This window comes from Lycorma delicatula, chromosome 2 (genome assembly GCF_047948215.1).
Source record: "Lycorma delicatula isolate Av1 chromosome 2, ASM4794821v1, whole genome shotgun sequence".
In the NCBI taxonomy this organism is placed as follows: domain Eukaryota; kingdom Metazoa; phylum Arthropoda; class Insecta; order Hemiptera; family Fulgoridae; genus Lycorma; species Lycorma delicatula.
In genome coordinates, this window is record NC_134456.1 from 12,735,919 (window position 1) to 12,758,218 (window position 22,300).

The 22,300-nt window shown below is 27.3% G+C and overlaps 1 protein-coding gene across 1 annotated transcript in view; it reads right to left on the minus strand.

The window, feature by feature from the left end:
* Positions 1–276: 276 nt before the first annotated feature.
* Positions 277–22,300, minus strand: part of LOC142319833 (acetylcholinesterase-like) — a 36,201-nt gene continuing 14,177 nt past the window's right edge. The window contains exons 3-10 of the mRNA XM_075357506.1: positions 21,747–21,903; positions 18,000–18,185; positions 16,366–16,565; positions 12,338–12,506; positions 8,099–8,268; positions 5,333–5,495; positions 1,085–1,214; positions 277–481 (exon numbers count right to left, since the gene is read on the minus strand). Coding sequence (XP_075213621.1) covers positions 277–481; positions 1,085–1,214; positions 5,333–5,495; positions 8,099–8,268; positions 12,338–12,506; positions 16,366–16,565; positions 18,000–18,185; positions 21,747–21,870 — 1,347 coding nt within the window. The 5' untranslated portion in view covers positions 21,871–21,903. The remainder of the gene's footprint in view (positions 482–1,084; positions 1,215–5,332; positions 5,496–8,098; positions 8,269–12,337; positions 12,507–16,365; positions 16,566–17,999; positions 18,186–21,746; positions 21,904–22,300) is intronic.

Genomic DNA, 22,300 nt, shown 5'->3' on the forward strand with positions numbered 1-22,300 from the left:
ATAAATTTAAAAAAACACACCTTTCTGTTATATTGTATTTTATTTGCGCAGTTTTCTTGCTAATTTATTACAATCAAAAAAAATTTTCTAAGTAAACATTATAATTTGACAATTCAGTTGATAAAATTAATTACAAAAATAATTACTTTATAAATTACATTATTCTATTTTACATAAAGTAGATGTAGAGGATATAATATATTCAATAATATATAAATATATATATAAATATATACAAGATTTATTTACTTCTGCTATTAAGTTTAAAAAAAATATTTATTGAACAGAAGCATTATAAAGTACGTTTTGCTGATTATTATTTAAATGAGTATTTTCTAAAATATCATCCCAAAATGTTATTCTTTCTGGTAGAAATATTGTACCTTCTAATTTCAGAGGATTATTTATATCTAAATGATTCAGCTTCTCTTTACTTGCTGGTTCCCAGTAAAATGATGCATTGATTTTTTCAGTAGGAGTACTGGAAATAAATAAAATCATATGAATGCAAGATAATATTTATTTGTACTAAAAATTGGTAATACATTAGTAGAATAGTTTTTTTCAGCCAAATTAGTTTTCCTTTGATGTAAAAATGAACCACTTTCTTTAAATTATTTTAAAATAGTGTTCATTGTCCCTAGTTCAACACCAGATTCAAAAGCTATTTATTGTTATATCATATTTGTATGATCAGAAAGAGAAACAATTTTCGACCACTTTCTTGGAGTTATGTTCTGCATTACACATATTCAAGACATACAAAAATATGATTTTGTAATAAAAAATGACATAAACTTTCACAAAACACTATTTGTAACAAGAAAATTTCTAAATAACTAAACAACAATAATTTCACATTTTACAAAAAAACTTGTTTGTTTAAGCATGTATTACAACATAGAAATAAATTAAAAATTCCCTGTGTTCGGATTAATTTGACCACTACTATACTTTCTAATAAACTGTGTTAAGTCAATTTCATGTTTGAAGAATAAAATATTCAAGCAATTATAATAAAAAAACAAGTTCTTACTACTAGTTACAAAATTTCAGTAAACGTACATATTATTAATATACCTACCTTGTTTTGGCAAATTTTGTCCACATATTGGTCATTACATGAACTATTTTTAATTCAGGACTGCTTGTATCAAGATATTTAATTTTCTTAGATGGAAAAATATAACCAAGTTCATCAGCATGACTAACACCTATGAAAATAACAATAAATAGATTTTGAGTAGCAGTTTAAGATTAATTTTACTTTTTGTTAGAGTAAAAGGAAGAAGGGTTCTAAATTTTATTTTTATGATTGCTTAACTATCATTCTTCATTAATTGAAGTGATATCAATTATTATTTTTTATTTTGTATTAGACATTCCTCAGATGGACGTTTGTGCATATGTATGTATATTGGACGCTTTTGACCAATTTTCTTCAACATTAGTACAGAGTTATTACCTTCTGGGGGGAGAATGTATTACATTTTTGAAAAAATTGAAAAAAGGGAAGGGAATGTTTTGATGGAAATAAAATTTCAAATCTTTACTCGGGCACTTTAGCAAAAACATTTTTCTACAAAAGTTGAATTTTTTTTTACCAGGGACAGAAATTACCAAAATTTTTATTTAAATGATTCTATTTTTTGTCTTTTTTTAGCTATACCTTAAGAAAGGAGTAATTAAATTGTTTTGCAACAATGTTTTCTATGTCAATAGACCTTCAAACCAGTATAATCCATCTTGCAAGTTACCCATTGCATTTAAAATGTAAAAACATAATTTTTTGGTAGCGCTTACTACTTAGTATTCTTGGAAAAAAATTAACCAAAAATTTGCATCCCCTTCCTAGCAAACAGCAAATTTGTTTATTTAGAATTTTGGCTGTATCTTTGTATTTTGTTTAACACTTTTAAAAGTTATTTTTTTAGATTTATTATCACCACTTAGGGGTTATATTCTAAAAATTTACTTTTATCCCTTGAGTATGGGAGCCCAAAAAATAAAACAAATTTTTTCATTTTTCAAGAACACAAAACAATAGTCCCACCAATCATTTTTCAGTAAGTCCTCCACAAGTATAAAAATAATCAGTTAATTAATAATATTAATATTAATATTATATTTATATTATATTATAATATTAATAATATATAATATTAATATTAATATTATATAATATTAATCAGTAATTATGAAATTATTTAATTATGTATCATAAAATTAGAAGTAAATATTTTTACATGAAAATGTGAAAAAAGAATTCATAATTTTGTTTGTTGTTTTTCAATATAAATAGATCTTAAAATGATTGGATATAAAATAAAATTGGGGGAAATTGCCAGATTCTTTCTAATTATTGCTTAGTACTGCATTAAAAAAATAAATAAAACTGATTTCAAAATAAACTGAGCTAATTATTAAAAAAATAATAGTTTTCTATTTTTTTTAAATTATTACTTTTTGATGTCAACACCAAAAAAACAGTTGACCATTTTTGTAGTTACCTTAAATTTAGAAACAAATTAAATAACAATTAAAAAATATATTTTTAAACTTTTGCAAATTCTTTTTTTCATTACTTTATTTTTTTACACTTAATTTATTTTTGAGTTATCTTTCTTTCCTATCTATTCAATAGACTGTTATGTTAGTTGGTGGTTGTTTTTTTCTAGAGCAAATCACTGAGAACTGTATTTCATTCTTTTTATTTCAATTTTTCACTAACTAAAATCTTAATTTTCATGAATTTATGATGACCTTCATTTTTCTGTTTAGTTTCCAAAGCTATTGTACTTGACCTGACCCTGTAGGGGAAGACATCCACTATGTGACAGTTGCAGTCGCCACATCACCCCCTACATACCTAGCCCATATGGGCTTTACCAGAAGTCATCTTAAAAACCTTGGCAAAAGGCATCTCTCAGCCTCATTCTTGCCTCACTCAGGATGCCACCGATATGAATGCCATATGTGTAACATTCCCATCGTTGTCAAACTATCCCTGAAAAACAACAAAACTAAAACCAAAACACAGCTTACATTGGTCTCAAACATAACTGAAATCCACTAGGTTATACTATTGTTTTTGTAATTTCATTTGATTATATTCTTGTAATATGACTATCAACACATGCTCATAAACATTGTTTTCATATTTATAACCTATTTTACATATTTGTATTAATTTAATTATGATTTCACATTTATATTATACATTATATGATTATGTATTGATTTATATGTATATTTAAGTGCAACAAGACACCATTAATAATTGGTTGATTTTGAGGATTAGGATTCCTGTATTTATTTATTATTTAAGATTAATGTGAATGTAATTTCAAACTGTTATAGTTTAAATTATTCAGTTGTATTATTACTTTTTAGCAATATGCTAATTATTATTAATCAAAATACTATACAGGTTATATTTATTATGAGCTTTTAATTAATTTATTATACATTTATATGAGTAATATTAATAATAGTCATATCACAATGAATGTAATTATCATTTCAATTAATCATAAATATTAACAATTTAATTATATTATTGTTCATTTATTCACAATTAAACTTGTTTGTTATTCTGTTGAAATGCTTCATTATGAATTGTATCATGTATGTAACTTATTTATAATTGCAAAAATCATATGATTTATGTTATTGTTAATAATAATTCAATTTACAATATGTAAAAAAATAATTTAAAAAAAATATGTATATATATATCATATGATTTTTGTCAGACAGTTATATTAAGATCCAGGTTTCATTTCATGATTTAAATTTTTTTTAAATTTTATTATTAATGAGGAACTTTAAATTTTAAAGGTACTTCAGATAGTTCACACAGCTGTATACACCTTCAGGCGGCTGCACTCGGCTCCATCCACGCTAAAAGCAAAGCTTTACTTTATGCCGGATCCCCCACTAGAATAGTCAGTCTTCTGCCAGCCATCAATGACTCAATGTGTTAATACAATATTGGTATATATAATCTTATTACAGGTTCAAATATTATGATAAAATAATATTTGTATATATAATAATATTAGGTGCTCAAATATTACAATAAAATTAATTTATAACATAAAATAATAAAGACTATTATTTATTTAATTGAACCAGTAAAACAAAGTATTCAGAATAATTAAACCTAACCAAGGTACTTCATCAAGGTGGCAGTTATTCATCACTTTTGATTATGTATTAAATCAATAAATATATTAAAATACTCCTGCCACTCTAATACATTACCTCTAAATACAGGTATAGTTGTGTTTGTTTAAATATTCTATTTGAATTAATTTCTTTATTAATGATTTTTTATCATTATTAGTATCATTTATTAAATGTTGCAATTTACGTTCTATAATACACAAGTCTTGCTCAATGTTCATAATAAAAGATAAATCATTATCAACTAACAAATAAGTAAAATTTTTTAACTGACTTTATATATTATACATGATAAACATTTAATTATTATGAGAAATTTAAAGTCATGTTCTACCCAGATCATACCATTGTCAAATTTTTCTTTTGTCTAAGGCTGTCTTTTTCCCATGTCTTCATTTTGGTGAGGTATATTAAAGAAACAACTTTCTGTTTATATTTATAAAAGGTTAATAAAAATTAAAACCAACTATACACATAATTATTAATTAATATTGCGATATGTATGAACTAATTTATATTATGTTGTAATTTATAATTTCTTTTATGGAAGTAAAATAATAATAAATTTTACAAATAATAAGTTTGTTAGTATGTGTTTCATCTTCTACCAGAAATGATCGTGGAATATTTCTTTTAAGAAAAACATGAACTTATCAAACATATCTAAGGGTTGTGCATGACAGTATAGTAGGAAATTTGTTAAATATGAAAAAACACCAAGCCTATTGAGGATTCAGATGTAAAATTTATGAATGAAAATTGTAAGACCATACAACTATGTCAAAAGTATTAACAAACTATCAGCATTTATAAATGGTTATTATGAAACCATCTAGTCATGATGAAATATATGCCCAACAATCTTTGTTTGGCCTCCTTGGACTCATAATTCTCTTTTTATTTGTAATTTTAATAGAAATATCTTTTGTATTTGTGGTGGAAAGGTATGTTAGATGCCTCTCTATTATAGTGTAGATTACAGTTAGAGGTGTTTTAATCCATTTATTTTTGTTCTTTATCTTTTGAAACCTCTTTACCTGAGAGTTACATAAATTTCAGATATTGTAAAACTTAAAATTTAATTATTTACATTATATATTTAGTTAATAATTTAAAATGAACATACTGATTAAAATTTTCTTACCAGCAGGAACTTTCAAATCAGGTCTCATTGACTGAATGGCTTTTCTTAGAAAGCCTAATTTCCCTTCAAAAGTGAATTCATAAATATATACTGAATCAGAATAATTTAAAAAATAGTTTATAGTTTCATATATACCAATTACAAATGCAATGTCACCACAAACCTATACAGAAGCATAATTGATTAGTAAATTACAATAATTAGTAAACTATAAAAAAATTCAAGAGGGTATGCTGTTACAAATGATTTAATAACTAGAAATTTCTAGTAGTTATAACTCCAAGTTACTGATTAATCTTAGTTTAAGGAAATGTCATTAAAAGAATGGCTTTTGTTACATTTAACTTGAATGTTTTATTTAAAGAATAATAACCTGTATGATTAATTTTTTAAATTATAACACACACACATACACACACACACATATATATATATATATATATATATATATATATATGTTAAAATAAAATACATACTGGTAAGAACTGAATCAGCTTAAGCCTAATCAAATCACACATTTTGTTTCTGCATTGAATTAAAAAAAACGATAATTTTAAGCAAGTCTGCCTCCATATTAAAAATAGTAGCTATAGATGGTTACCGATCCGTCATACAAATAAAAATGTTTTTTGCCTGGTTCTTTGCATTACCCAACAAACACCACTCAGAAGTGACCGTACTTTTCTCATTTTATAAAAAATTCTTTAATTTTATATCTTTTATTCAAGTAACAGGAGGCAGCTGGAGCCAGTCATATTGGACATACATAGTGGTAGGGGCTGTGAGGTTGGTCTACTGTGCTGTACATCATTGCACCTCTTAAAAAACTGAAATTCAAAAAACCTGAAAATGATTTTTATATATTTATCTGAAGAGTATTCGAAAGCCCCATTTGAGTAAATACTTTGTTTAGTAAACTGGGAATGGAGAAAATTTGCAACCATTGTTCAAAATTTTTTTTAACCTTTCTTCTCTCCTTTCGAGGTTGAACTTCAAAAATCTAGAAATTAGTTTTTAGGTAATTTATATGAAGATTACAAACATGCCAAAAATCAAATTTATATTTATGTTACTGAGAAATAAAAAAATATTAACATTCATTGTTACCCATTTTAAACCTATAAACTCAGAGTTTCAAAAACTTTTTTCTTAGTGTGCACTTACACCTTCAGAAGAAGGTATATACACATTTTCCTCAATTCATCTTTTGTGGTTTTTTCTGGGCGTTCAGATTTCATTAATTCCAAATAATATATTTGAAAAACGTAACCTGTTTTTATGTTATTTTATTATAAATACTTTTATATAAAATGTCACAAGTTTTTATCTTTTAAACATAATAAGAAAAGTTGAGAAACATATTACATCAATTAAATTGGTTTTGCAGTTTTATAAGAAAATGTACAAAATCAATATTTATTCCATAAAAATATATGAACTTAGTCCCTAAAATAACAGAATAATTAACTTTCCCTATGTATAATAACTAATAAAATAATTGTCCCTAAGTATTTATACATAGGGAAAAAGTCCATCAGTATAATATTTGAATCATTTGTTGTGCAAAAGAATATAGCAAAACATAATTGAATTCCAGACTCATTACTTTGAAGAAAAGTATACAAAATGGATCATAAATGTATAAATGAATTATAAGACAATAACACTACTCTGGAATCATGCATCTGCAAAACCTGAAAACAATAAAATCCAGTGTTCTCTTTTACCTGCAGTAAAACAATTCCAGGATTAACTAATAAAGTTGTAAAAAAAAAATAATAATTTTTTTTTGTAACTTGGTCTAATAGTTTGATTTTATTGTAAATAATTTTAACAATTTTGTAGTTGTTTTATTTGTTTCTTTTTTTACTACCTCAAAATATTCAAATCAAATTCCACTTTCCAAAGGATAGTAAGAGGAGTTCAATAATACCAAACAGGAAACCTATCAGTGGTTCATGGGTGTACTAAAGATAGAAAAAGATTTAAATTGAGTTTTCAATCTTTAATTCATAATTCAATGATGTTGGCTGAAAATAGGTACATCATACCTACAGTGGTGTGATGACTGTGCCAAATTTAAAACATTTCTGCAATTCTCTCATAAAACTGTTTATTAACATAAAAAAATCGTTTTAATTCTGCAACAGGATTTAAGGATAGCAATTTCTTTTTAAAAGCTTCCCTTTGCCAAAGTAATGAGGTAACATGAAAAGAATATTGATGCGACTCAAGATAGGGATCCATTTGTAACATATGAAAAGTTCACATTTTACAAAAAGTGTTTATTAAAATTCTGTAGGCCAATAGTGCCACATACAAAAAAAGTTTACAAAAATTCTTTCTTGTGTTTTTGCAGGTAATGAAAATGTTGCGTTTATTGCTGTTGAAATAGTTCTTTACAAACTAATGTACAAAGGAACAACCTTTGGTTTGGAATATATTGCAAGTATTTATGATGGTTTATTGAGAAATTATTGCTGCCTAAACTCAGCTGCATTCTTTCATTTGCCAAACTTTGTGTATGTAATTTTGTTATTTATAAAAAAAAACTACACAAATCTTAATTACAAGATGAGCAAAACTTAATTAAATGAGAGTAAAATTGATTGTAAAATAAAAATCAAGTATGTCTTGATAATAATATAAGAATTTTACCTTAAGTTTATGATCATTAAACTGCAAAAAATTTAATAATAAAAATATGCGAATAAAAAATATTGACAATATAAAATAAAACATACAAAGACATAAAAGTGGACCTACATTAGTAAATGCATCAAGATTATTCACATCTACTGGCTTATTGTAGAAAAAGAATGCTTTAATTTCATCTGCCAACTCATTGTATTTTTCACTGCCATTAACTAAATGTAATTCTTCAGGTATAAAGTTTCCGTAATAATCTCCATAATCTTTTTTTGTTTTAAATGCATCTGAAATTAAAAGAAAATTGAAATAAAGACAAATTTATAATGTTATCACATTCCCCAATTCTGTGTCCACATTTAACTAGGTATATAAATGTTTATTAAAGCATTATCCTTAAAATCACGCAGTTCACCATCACAAATCATGTGACTTAAACATAATTATGGATCATTTAATTTGAATATGACACAATACTGTTAACTGTAACTGTAACTCAATGCAAAGGTAAAATAATTAAATCTCTAAATGAACTAAAAATGACCAAATGATCATGTAGTAAAAACTCCTTTATCCAAACTTCATATATTCAGATTCTCTTGACACTAGAAAGACAAACTGTTCGAAAAAGTAATGAAAACTGAAATTCATTTTATTTCTTGATGAATAATATATTGACACATGTCTTACCAATAAAAAAAAACAAAATGTAACAATGTTTTGTTTTTTTGAAAGAGCTAGTTAATTACTTCTGTCTTGCCATGGTGATTGATTTCATCATATATTCATACATATTTTAAAGACATGCACCTATTTATTATTTATATGATGTAGATGTTATAAATCATATAATGCATAATTAGAAGAGAACTGAATTAATAAAAGGCAGGTGAAATTTCCTATGCAACAGAATGACTGAAGAACACAATAGAATATATATATATATAATATTTGTAAAGATATACAACTTTTAAGTGATTTAATGTGAAATATGAAGTTACTTGTAAACCCAACTTCTCAGTTGAAGGGTTATTGGACTGTGTTGATATATGAATATGTAGTAAAATCCCTAAAATCTGGACACATGAGCAGAAGTTTTTATTTATCTGATTGTAATTAGCAGTTCTGTGTTGAGTGATAAAAGTTACTTCAGTTCAAAGATGTTCTGATTAATGAAAGTTGTTTCCCAGGATCATGTGTTACTTACCTTCACTAGTTTCAGAGTGTTTTGTTCATATGTTTTATCATTAATGACAATAAAAATGCAAAAAATCTTGATTACAAATACAAATCAAATATGTATATATTTTAAAAAAGGGAGAAAAGGCTTAATCAGTAGTGTTAGATAAGAAAATAAATTCATCATTTTAGTAATTATTTATAAATTTTTAAATTTATCCTAATTGCAATATCAAAAAGTTGAACATTGTATACATTATGGAGTAAATTTAGTTTAAATTAATTAAAATAATGTATACTAATTTTCAAGAGAAAAACTTTTTTCTCATTGAGGAACATCTCTAAATCTAGAACATGTCTCCTTCAAATTAAAATAATTATGAGAAATGTTTCAAGTCTTAATAAACAAATGAAACATTCTATCACATACTGGGCAGTATTTTTTTTAATTTTTTTATTTCACTACAACTGGTACCAGCAATAATATCATTTATGATCCAGTTGTGATGTATATTCTATTCCATGTTTTAGATTTATAGTTGAAAAATGTAAATACAATTTTTTAATGCTGCTTTTTCCAGAGATTTATATTTTTATGAATGTGACTTTATAGTAAAACAATAAATGGTCATGAAAAGCAAGCTTTCTGGTTGCAAACATTATTATCAAACTATAATGAAAATAACTTGGAATATATCTTTACAGTTTGGGTCTGGTATATCATTTACCAGATTTTGTGGGTAGACAAATTCTTTCATTGTGAACTCACATGCTATTTATAAAAAAAAACCTTGGTATGAATCACAAAATCCATGAGAGATAAGCCCACCGGGTTGGTCTAGTGGTGAACTCGACATTGCACATCAACTGATTTTGAAATTGAGAGTTCAAATCCTAGTAATTGTCAACCCAACTTCTCTGTTAAAGGTTCACTGGGCTGTTTTGATAAATGAATATACAGTAAAATCTCCAGTTAAAGTAAAGGCAGTTACTTTTATACAGATTTGGATTCTAGATCGTGGATTCCAGTGTTCTTTTGTGTTTGGGTTTTAACTAACCACACATCTCATCTCAGGAATGGCTGATTTGAGACTGTACAAGACTAACATTTCATTTCATTCATACATATCATCCTCATTCATCCTCTGAAATAATATCTTATGGTGGTTCCAGAGGCTAAACAAGAAAAAAGAGAGAAGATTAATCAATTTAAAATTTATTTTTTCAATTGTTTTATAATTATTGCTATTAAATTTTTTCATTTGTTTATAGATGTGCTTACTGAAGATAAAATTCATAAACATGGTTTCAACGAGATTTTACTAAAGTACATAAAACTAGACAACCAAATTCATGAAGTGTTTAGGAATAAGTATTATGCCTAAAAATATATCTCAACCTTCTGTGAATCTAAGTTCACCAGACTCACTTCTAGTATGTTAAAAAAACGAAAGACTATGGAGGAATTTATTCTTAAATTCCACATGCTTAAACAACTGAATGCAGTTTACTGTACCAGGAACAATCCACCTTCACATCTAACAAAACATTTGAGAATAAAAAGAATTACATAAGCTAGTATTTAAAGTCTAAAAAAAACCACTTTAAAAATTTACAATAAAGCTGAGATTAGTTGCTATTCTATTAAAAATGGTTTTTGTGTGGTAGGTGCATAGTTACTTTACAAACTTCTACTATAATGACACTACTACCAAATGAGAAAAAGCACTGTAATCTATACATACATAATCAAAATCCATAATTTTGGCCGACAGATGTCAACTGAGGGTGATACAATCAAAGAAGTTGAATGATGAGTTATACTTAGATGGCAGGCATTTGGGGCTCTTAACATATTTTTCAAGAACAAACTACCCTTTTGCCTTAAAATAAAAGTATTTGATCAGAGCATTCTGCCAATCCTTACCTATGGAAGTAACATTAACTATTCAATCATTACGGAAGCTACAGGTAGCACAAAAAAATATGGAACAATATATGTTTGGAGCTACCAGATGGGATAGGAAGCCCTGTAAATGATCAGAGAACAGATGAAAATACATGACATCATCATAAATATTAAATTAAGATAGCAGTGATTAGGCCATGAACCATAAAGAATTGATGATAAATGGAGTAAATTAGTACTTGATTGGATATCTCTAGATGTTAAACGTCTATGAAAAAGACCAATTGATATTATCAATTACATTGGACTCAATTGGCAGAAGACCGCACAAGATCATATTAGCTTGAAACATGCTGAAGAGGCCTTTATCCTGCAGTGGATCAATAATGGTTGAAATGATGATGATGATGATGATGATAATAATAATCAAAATGGATCTCAGCATACTGGCACAAGACTGTCATTTCTTAAAGCGGCATAGTCATTCTTAGAAATAACTATTTCATGGTAAACATACTTGTAAAGGTAAAGTAATGATTGAACTGGTTTCAACTTCATAACTTCCTTCACTGAGCATACTAATAATACTTAATAATAGTATGCCAAGCTTACAAAGTGCTATTCTGCCTTAGAAAATGACACATTCAATTTATAGTTACTACTGATATAGTGAACATGATAACTTTCAAAGTAAGCATCTCTGAACTCTTAGTGCAGTCAATTTTATCATAGGTGCTTCAAATTAGTTGTAAAAGTAACTAAAACTGACACAGAAAATTTAAATCTATAAATTAATTTAATCTTTCTGTAAAAAAAGTGTAGTTACTTTTATGAGAATTTGAATGCATTTGTATCTTGCTCTTGGAGTTAAACTGCCTATGGATCTCAAGTATGAGTCTAGTTTTTCTAATATGGACAAGACCATAGTTAAATACAAAATGAAACTTAAAATATTGCGATTTTATTACATGAAGTAAATAAAGGCTTTATCTAACATTATTCATAATAATTAAAATTATTTACAGTTTTTATGTATGCACATGTTAAACTTTTCCAGAATTGGTCATTTTACTTAATGATCTTTGTTAGTTTCCTACATTTTTGTAAGTGTTACACGAGTAATATTAATATAATATTATTATGTTGTATGTTCCTTCACATTTTAATTTAAATTTTACTTAATTATAAGAAATATATAAATTTCAAATAATGAATTAAACACAAATATATGCATGTGGATGCAAATTCATTGATACACAAATACTTACCTGTTAATGATAAAATCCCCTCTTTGCTGTTGATACCTATAATTGCAGGGACATGTGCAAATTCTCCTCTTTCCAAAAGACTTCTGGGGTGTTCTGTCAAGAAATTACTGCCTGTACCTTTCACTTCTATGCTCGGAAGAAATGGGAAGTCTAAACACTGTTTAGCATACTGAAAATAATTAACGATATTACACTATTAAAAACTCCAAAGGATAATTTTTAATTTACTTTCAGTGTGGTGAAACATTTCAACAATTTATTTTTTAAATGACTTACTTTTCAAACACACAAATGATGTTCTTTTACTGGATCTTATTACATTAATTTTGTAGCTATAAGTAAATATTTTTTATATTTTCAATAAAATTAATTGACAAAATACTGTTCAAGTCCCCTAAAATATTTATTTGATATATATTTCAGTTTATTTAGAAAATTAATCAATTCTTATGTTTTTTATATGAATTTAAGATTTTTCATTTCAATATGAATTTATAACTACTTGGTATAAAGAAATTAAGAAAATGAATAAAATAAAAATGATTCTAGGTGTGTTAGAAATTAATATTTATGTTTTTGTCCATGGTGGTCTACACTGAACATTATTTAAAAATATAGACTTTATAAAAATGACAAAATAAATTTAATAAATATTACACTTTCAAAACTTAGAGATAAATTTTTAAAAAGTTTACAGGTTTAAGAAATCAAATAAAAAAACTCTCTTCAGTTCTCAGTTTTCATCAAATTGCACTGGCTCAAAATAAGCTTAATGTTTTTTTTTTTTTGTAATTAAAGTTCTTCTTTTTGTCTTGTCTAATTTCTGCACAACACTTTGAGTTGAAAACAGGCGTTACAAGTTTTCTTCAACTTATATAAAAGCCACATGTAATCCTAGGAACATGTTTTGGTAAGGCAAATTTCATTAAGAGAATACAACTTTAAGTAAACGATTTTTTTGGTATACAGTTATATGAGAAAAACATATAAAATAATATATCTATAAAGAAATTGTAAACTAAAACTTAGAACCTACAGAGGAAAAAATAAAACAGATTAATTTCTCATACAACTATGCTATTGTTCCTAAGTTTATTTCTCTATTTTTCACATACCAAGAACTTACTTAATTTTTTTTTTATTATTATTTCCTACACAATTATGAATGATATTTTACTAATTTTCTAATCCACCTATCCAGATTTGTTGGGGCAGTTGGATTTAATGTCATATCCTGTTAATGTTACCTTCCTGTTGCTGACCTAGAAGATGTCAGGAGGATGGTAATCATTTTTATTGAAAGAAGACATTGTATTTTTTACTGCATCAATTTTTATGGTCATTAAGCAAATAAATATTAAATTTAAGCATGTTGAAAACTGCAGCTGGTATATTTTAATTTCAGTGATCTATGGGAACCATTTATTAAATGGGGCTTTAGCTGTTTGAATTTTTACTTTTTAACGTTCAATTTAACATATGCAACTACTTTGAGACTTTCAAGGTATCCTGTAAAGACGTGTTGTAAGGAAAAATTGCAATTTACTATCTTATGTAAAATTATAGGATAACTGTATCTCTCATAATATGATTTTAGTTTATGGAGCTGAATACATAAACAGCACTACATTTGATTTGTTCTCATACAAAAATTGAATGAAAATAAATAAGGAAAAATTAAAGCAGTGGAAGATGGTAACAACAAAGAGATTCAAAATTAAGATGTTTGGATGCTATAGTAATAGATAACTAGAAGAGCGCCTTGGAAATAAAAGAAAGGATAGCAGTGGCAAAAGAAATCTTCAATATGAAGAGAAAATTACTATGTAATAAACATCTGGACTTGAGTTAAGGAAAAGGTTGGCTAAATACTATATGGAGTGTCTTATTGCATTTATGATGAGGAAGAGGGTGATGGAGTGGTTGAGGCTTTTGAAATGTGAATATGAGAGAATGGGATGGACAGATAAAGTGAGGAATTAGGAAGTAATGAATGAAAGAAGAAAAGCACTTATGCAGGAAATACACAAAAGAAAAGTAACTGGTTATGATTAGAGGAACTGGAATCTTAAAAACCACATTGAAAGACCAAGCAAAAGGAAGAAGGATATGAGGAAGAAGAAGGATGAAGTCAATAGATGAGGTGAAGATGAGGTGGAAACTGCAAGGGGACAAAGAAGAAGGCTTGGGATAGAAATAGATGCAGACAGTGGCTGGCTTATCATCATCATCAAATGATGATGGCATCATCATTTGATGATGATGATGCCAGAAAGATAACAATGTTCATATATTTGGACAGAGCCCTTTCATCATACTTATGCTGTTTTCTCTTCAGATATAGTTTCATTTTTTCTAAACTAAGGTGGTTCTCTTCTGAAATAACCTTATTTACTATAATTATCAATTATTTATTAGGACACACATCGCGCTCGCGCATGCACACAGACACACACCAGGAGTAGAGAGAAATAATTTAGGCAGATTGAAATAAAGAAAAGCGTTCATACAAAAATTACAGTACTAATTTTATAGTAAGTTCATACTGAAATTTTTAAGGTGTTATATAAAGGGCAAACTTGATGCTTTCTTATGTTTTTTATCCTGAAATACTGAATAAAACAGGTCCCAGAATTGTATCTCTCATAGTTTTCATGATATTCAATGTAAGTTAGAAAAATTCAATGATGAAAAAATACTTTTTTGAGCTATTGAAATAAGTTCTCAAAAGACTGTCACTATTTCAAAAATTTGTTTACTGGTACAAGGAATGACAAGACATGTACATAAAATTAAATCTTCTACTCGAAATTCTGAAATCATTAAAATATATAACAAGATGTTAAACAAACTGCAACATAAATGGGTGAAAACCGCATATGCCAAAATTGGACCGATTACAATACTTACTTTTTCTTCTACTATATTTCTGCTACATCGCTATCTAGACGGAAAAGTAAAATTCAAAGGTCTAAAAGTTTAAATTGTACTAAAAACTTCTGTTTCTAATTTTTATAAATTCATAAAATTTTCTGTTAAATTTTGTTTTTAACGATAAAAGCAAATTCTTTATTTGTTCTTCATATACGTCATTACATAAATTTTCTCGGAATTAAAGTTTCTACATGTTTAGATAATAAAATTTATTAATTTATTAGTCATTAAAAAAGCTATTGTTAAGCCTAAAAAAACGTGTTTTTCGTCATCAATTTTTTCTTTTTTTACATTCGATATCATGAAAACTGCGGGAGGTAGAGTATTGGGACCTGTTTTACTCAGATTTTTCAGATCAAAAAACATAAGAAACCATGTAGTTTACTCCTATAACGCCCTAAAACTTTCAGTATGACCTTATTTCACCGGGAGAACTGAAATCCAACGAAATTTTTCGATAGCTATACCTCGATTACAAAGCGTTTGCGGGCTTATGTTTGTATGAGCTCTTTTTCCTTACTTCAAGCACTAAAATCAGTTTCCAAATTATGTATCATAACTTCTGAATCAATCTGTATGTATAACTTAATAATTTATGTTACTTAATGTAGGTTTATAGTGTTTAATATAACAATACACTAGATTAGCAAAAAATATTATTTGACCCCATACAGAAAAATATTTTTAGATTTGCTAACAGCACTTTCATCACATTTGAGCCACTTTTCTCTTCAGCTATGCTCTTTTTCACACAAACAGGGTTATTTCTACTGAAATAACTTCACTTGGTGTTAATTACAATTACAAAAATTTTATTACATTACTACTGAATGAAATGTATTTATATTTTATACAGATATATTTTTTATTTTCATATAAAATTTAGCTGTAAAAGCAATTTATTTAATATTAAATTGGTATTTAATTTATAGCTAAAAATATTTTTGAGATTTTTAAACAAAAATAAATTTATTTCCACAATTTATGTTTTATATTATGATTTACTTTCAATCTGTATTTCAAATTGAAAAAATTAATTGTTCTTCAGCCTTAATAAAATTAATAAAAACTTAGTACATCAGGAAATTAATCACCTCATTATTTATGATTTGGTTCTGAGCCTCAATCAACTCATCTGCAGGTATTTTTTGTAAATATTCAATCAATTCATTATCATCCGTGCCATTAAAACTTAATAATTTTCCCAACTGAAAAGCACGAACTCTTGGTTCTTCAGTGAATGCCCATGGATTCAGTGCACTTCCACTTTCCATTATTATTCTATGAAAAAGTCCTAAATCATAAGAAAAATAAAAAATAAAAAGCAAAGTAAAATGAATGCTGTTACTACAATTTGCCACTCCAATTATGGTATGGAGATGGGAGCCTAGCTGCTGGCAACTGAATAAATAGTCATGGACAGAAAAAGACCTTGTCTGAGGTTTGGTGATATAATTTTTGAGTACAGTACACTAAAATTATGTCACAAATTAGTAAGAATACTGTGCCACAAGCAAGGAGTGTCATATATTTATATGTGAACATATCCATCAGGTAAAAATTTGCATACCTTTGAGACTAGTAGCACAACATGTGGGTCTGTGGCAGTAAGGAAAAAAGAAAAATTCTTGAAACGGTGCAGCATCCTTTTAGTAGTTATCTGAGGACAACAACATATTGATGGTTGATAAAGACTTAACAATAAATATGAAACTATTAATACATTTAAGCAATTTTACTTCTTGGCTGATAGCAATAGCGAACTGATAATTTATTTTCTAAAGAAATGCACTTTCCCACTTTTTTTAGAAATCAATATTTATTTATGTCACCTTTGGTGAAAAATTCTAGAAGGAAAGTAGTTCAACTGAATCTCTTGCTGGAGATTAAGTTTATCAGAAAGTATAAACACAAAGCCATTCTTACAGGCAGAGTATGGACTATAATTAGCCTATGTAAGAGTGGTAGACAAGGTAGCATAATATAGAAGAAATTCATATTTTAGTGCTAGGTAAAGTAATAGATTGTGTAGAAAATTAATTGTTTTTTTTTGTGAAGACATTATAAGAGAATCAATATAAAATCAAATAAGGAATAGTTATCATAAGAAAACAGGGCAAACAGTTTGTAATTACTCTTTACTGCTAATAATTATCAGCAGTAAAGAGAGGTTATTTTTTTAGTTGGATGGACTATCATTAGATGCTTCTGGTATAAGCGTCTATTGTGTGTAATTATTATTTACTATTCTTTAAGAGTACTCTTAAGAGTTTTTAGTATTCACCTGGGTCTAACCTTTGAACTGTAAACCGTATGTGAGGATTTCATTAAAATTAGTGATGCCACACAAACAAATTAACAAATACTTATCAATTGGCATTGCAAAATGACTAAAGAGTGATATAAATTTTTTGTGTGATGGTACTGCTTTACATTAGCTGTAACCAGCTTGCAGTTTACAGCAGTTATTGCACAATTACTAAGTTACTCTTTCCTGAGACACAGCTAGTGACTGAATTGGTTGCACCATCAACGTTTAATATTAATGAATTACTTTAAAATATAAAATTATACACTTTAAACAATTGTTTAATAAGCTTTTAAATATGGATTTTCATAGAAATCTCCAAAGTATATAAAACAATAATAATCAATATTTCTTGGTTAGATTAGAGAAATATTTTTTATTACATTTATTTAATTGAAGAATTCAGTCATGATTTCTTACCTTGAGATAGTGGAGATAAGGTATGATATTGTACTGAAGCAGAGCCAGCACTTTCACCAAAAATTGTAATATCTAAGGGATCTCCACCAAAATTATATATATTATGTTTTACCCATTTCAGTGCCAATACTTGATCCTTCAGGCCAGCATTTCCTGGTACATGTTGGTTTAACATATTTAGAAATCCTAAAAATAATCCAAACTTAGTTAAATAGACAATTTTGATAGATTGGAACATGATTTTTTTTTTGTTTATGACTAAGCTTACAGTGGAAATAAATTATTGATAAATTATCTCTCTATCTGTCCTCTGTCACTCCTTCATGTTTTCTCTCCTCAGTAACTACAGGTCTATGACCAATTGTAGCATCCCGATTACTATGTGTGATAAAATATCTTTACAAATCTGTTTCCTCACCATACATACTAGTTCTTCAGTATTTTTTTTAGAAAATTATTTTCATTCTCACTCTCATTACCTTTACTGTACAATTTTTTGTTGGTACTAACATAAAATTGTACGTTTCTAGAAGAAATATACATTTAAATCAATCTTTCTTTCAAAAATCATCTGTCATTTTCTTTATAAAATTTTTCATCACTCATTCACTAAAATTTATTTTAGATTTCCACTCAATAAAGTTTCTTTCACACTTAGCTAATTAAATATTTTTGGTGGTAACGCACTTTCAGCCATAAAATTAGTTAATGCACTAAACTGGGATTGTATCTTGATTCATGATTTTCGTATAAGTAAGACATTACTAAGGGATAGCAAATACAAATGAATTTCCAAGAAGATAAGATACAATCATAAAAGTGTACGGGATGTATATGTGTTGTTGGAATTGACTACATAGCAGGTGCAATACCGTTCTCAGAACTCCCAATGTTAAATAGATCCTTCAAAAATTAAAGATTCACTCATTAAAAGAATGAAGCTTCCTAAAAAAAACTTCATCCCAATGTTCTAGGCATTGTGTGACGTGTGAAAGTATTCAAGATAAATATAAAACATTCAAACAGTTCCAAGATTACATCTTAGAATGCGGCTTTCATTTTACATCTTAGGTTAATTCTTTCATTAACTAAGGAAATAGTCAAATCCTGAGATAAACAAGAATTGGCTGTAAACCACAAGCTTAAATTTCTCAGCTGTTTTTAATTGAATAATTAAATTAACTTACAAAGAAACTTCAACATATTTTTTAAAACTGATTCTTCTACAAGAAATTATTATGTATACCATTAGTTAAAAGTAACTTATTAAATAAATAAATGAAGATAATTAGCAAAAAAGCTTTAACCAGAAGTTGATTATATTACTTTCAGAGAACTCTCCAATGAATTGATTAAAATTATTATAAAATATTTTTAATTTCTATACAGTCTAATTTTTAACCTTTTAATTTTGTGTATAAAACCCTGATTCCCCGGCTGAATAGAAACAAAATTTGTAATAAATTGCTTCCCTCTTAAACAACTGCATTAATTTGTTCTTTTCAATAATTTGTCTCAGTATTTTTTATAGCTATGGTAAAAGCAACTGACATCCAAGTACTAATAATCAGGTTTGCTTTCTCTGAAGGTTATTGATCAGATTGATCATGATGGTGATCAGAACAAAATGTCACTTATTATCAACTTAATTTCTGAGGGCTAGATTTTCACATGTTGTATATAATTATTTAGCTTAGTAAAGAAAACTACTTCACTTTCACTTTCCTTAGTACTGGCTAGGAATGCTTGTTATTCTTGGTTACTATTCTCTCTAACTAATTATATAATAGTTTAATATATATTATGAATATATTATTATTATCTTTTATGACCATTTGGAATCACTTTAGTCAGTCTATTTGGTGGGACTGTTTGGGCCTTGCAGTCCTCCCAGTACTATTTCATACGTTCAAATCTTTGTGCCCTTTCAAGTGTTGAAAATGTTCATGTTGTGAGTTTTTTCTTGTGAGTGTTTTTGTTCTTGATTTTCTTGTTTAATTTTATCTTATCTGTGGTGACTTCTGGTATAAGGCCAATCTCCTTCTGATCCTCTCTTATTTCTCTGATCCATCTGCATCCTGTCTAGGTAGCACCTAAACAGCAAGTCAACATTGTACTGTACTAGATGTTTCAGAAGTCTTGAATCTTGCATCCTCATGATAAGGCCAAAGAATTCTAGTCTCCTCTTATGCATGGTATTAAGTGATAAGTTCTTATTCATTATACACAACTTTGTTGGGCACAATCCATCACTGCCTGTCTTTCTGGTACTTTCTATTGATGCAGGTTCTTCCATTTCTTCTTTTGATTTTCTGAAGTCTGTCTGTCTTTGATGGTTTGTTCCGGTGGAAGAGTGTTTTTTATTCTAAATGGCTTCTGGTTTTATAACTGTTATAGTGTCATATTTTTGCGTTTATTGATAGTCATTTTTTATTGTAAGTGTACCAGGTTAATTTGTGAGCCTTCACTAGTTTGTTTCTTCTTATTTGGATTTAGGTTTTTTCGTTTATATTATTTGTTATTATTTCTCTGAGGTATTTAAATAGGGTAATTAAACTGGTTTAATTACTGTTTATGTTTACTTCTTTTAATTGTGTTGCTTTATTTATTATGGGACATAATTTCTGTCTTTTTTAATGATATTTTGAGGCCAATTTTATTTGCATTGTTTTATTTGCAAATTTCTGTGATTCAGCTTTGTCAATGTGGTTTGCTAGCTGTGCCAAGTTGTCAATTGTGCCAATTGTTTTGATCTTTCAGCCTATTTTTACTTTTGGGGCATTTTTTGAGCCATTTCCTCATTATCATTTCTAGAGAGCAGTTGAATAATAACAGTGAGAGTTCATCGCCTTGGCACAGTTCTGTATTGATCTCAAGTGGTTCTGAGAGCTCACCTCTGAAATTTACTTTTGTCTTAGTGCTTGTGAGGGTCAGTTTTATCAAGTTTGTATATTATATATTATACTTATATTATTTAATTATTATTGTAATATCTCTCAAGAAGATATTTGCTTTGTTGTATGCAGCTTTATTAATTTAAAATTTCTGTTAATTATCTTCTGAGCGCTGTACTGTTTCTTAATACATGAGGCTCTACATTTCTAGGCTCTGCTTTATGACCTAGAGACCATTTTGATCTGCTATTGTAAACTTGAGGTAAAATTAGTCCATCCTTAATTATTTAACTGTTAGGCTTTACATGGTGTGAGTAATAATGACATATCTGGTTTCTCTGTAAAAAATGTAGAGAGCAATGCAGCTAAAATGTTTGATGGTACCTAAATACTCAGTCATCATTGTCAGCATGCTTAATGGAACACAACATCAGTTAGTCAAAAATTTAACATTGTTTTCGGTTATAGACATTTGGCATTTAAGTATGTACAACTATTTAGCAACACATCAGATAGATTTAGATTTATTTATAGGAAACCGTTTCTATGTTTTTTTTTTTTTTTAAATGATGTTACACACTGAGTTTTATTTTATTTAATAACTTTATTTTTATTTGTTATTTCTAATGATCTCAGTTTCACAGTAATTGTAAATGTACATTAACTAGGCCTTAATCAATTTTATCAATCTCCCATATTTTACTTTACTTTTTAATCCTCACTAAATTTAAAAAAAATTAAAATTGTATCAAATTTTAGAATAAAATCTTTGGTTGCTGTCATTAGATTTTACAGAGCAGTATATTTTAATGATAAAAAAAAGATTATGAAAGAAATTCAAAATTCTCCATACCAAAAGCACCAACTCTATAATTTAGTGACACCAGTACTACTCCATGTTCTATTAACAAACCAGCTCCATACGCATCTTCAACAGCACTGTTGTAAGTAAATCCACCGCCATGAATCCATACCATCACTGGATATCTTTTAACTTTTTTATCTAAAAACTAAAAGAAAAAAACGATAACAGTCAATGAATTAAATTAAAGGGAGAAATAATGAACAATAGTAGAGAAAAAACTATTCTTTCTAAGTCATTAAAACATGTAATTATCAAGATTACTCGCTTTTTAACAGTCATGTTTTTACTTTTGATGTTAATATTAATATAGTATACTAGTATTTGTTCAGATGCATTTCAATGAACTTCCTCATTAAAAACACAGTAGCTTAGAACAATTCAGAGAATCAAACAGCTTTTTCTCTCTCATGTTGTGTTTACAAATGAAAAAACTATAAAACATGAGAAATAAAAAAGTTTAATTCTATTTGATCATTAATCCACATACTTTCACCAATTTTATTGAAGTTTAATATTTAAGTTCTATATTTAAGTAATATTTT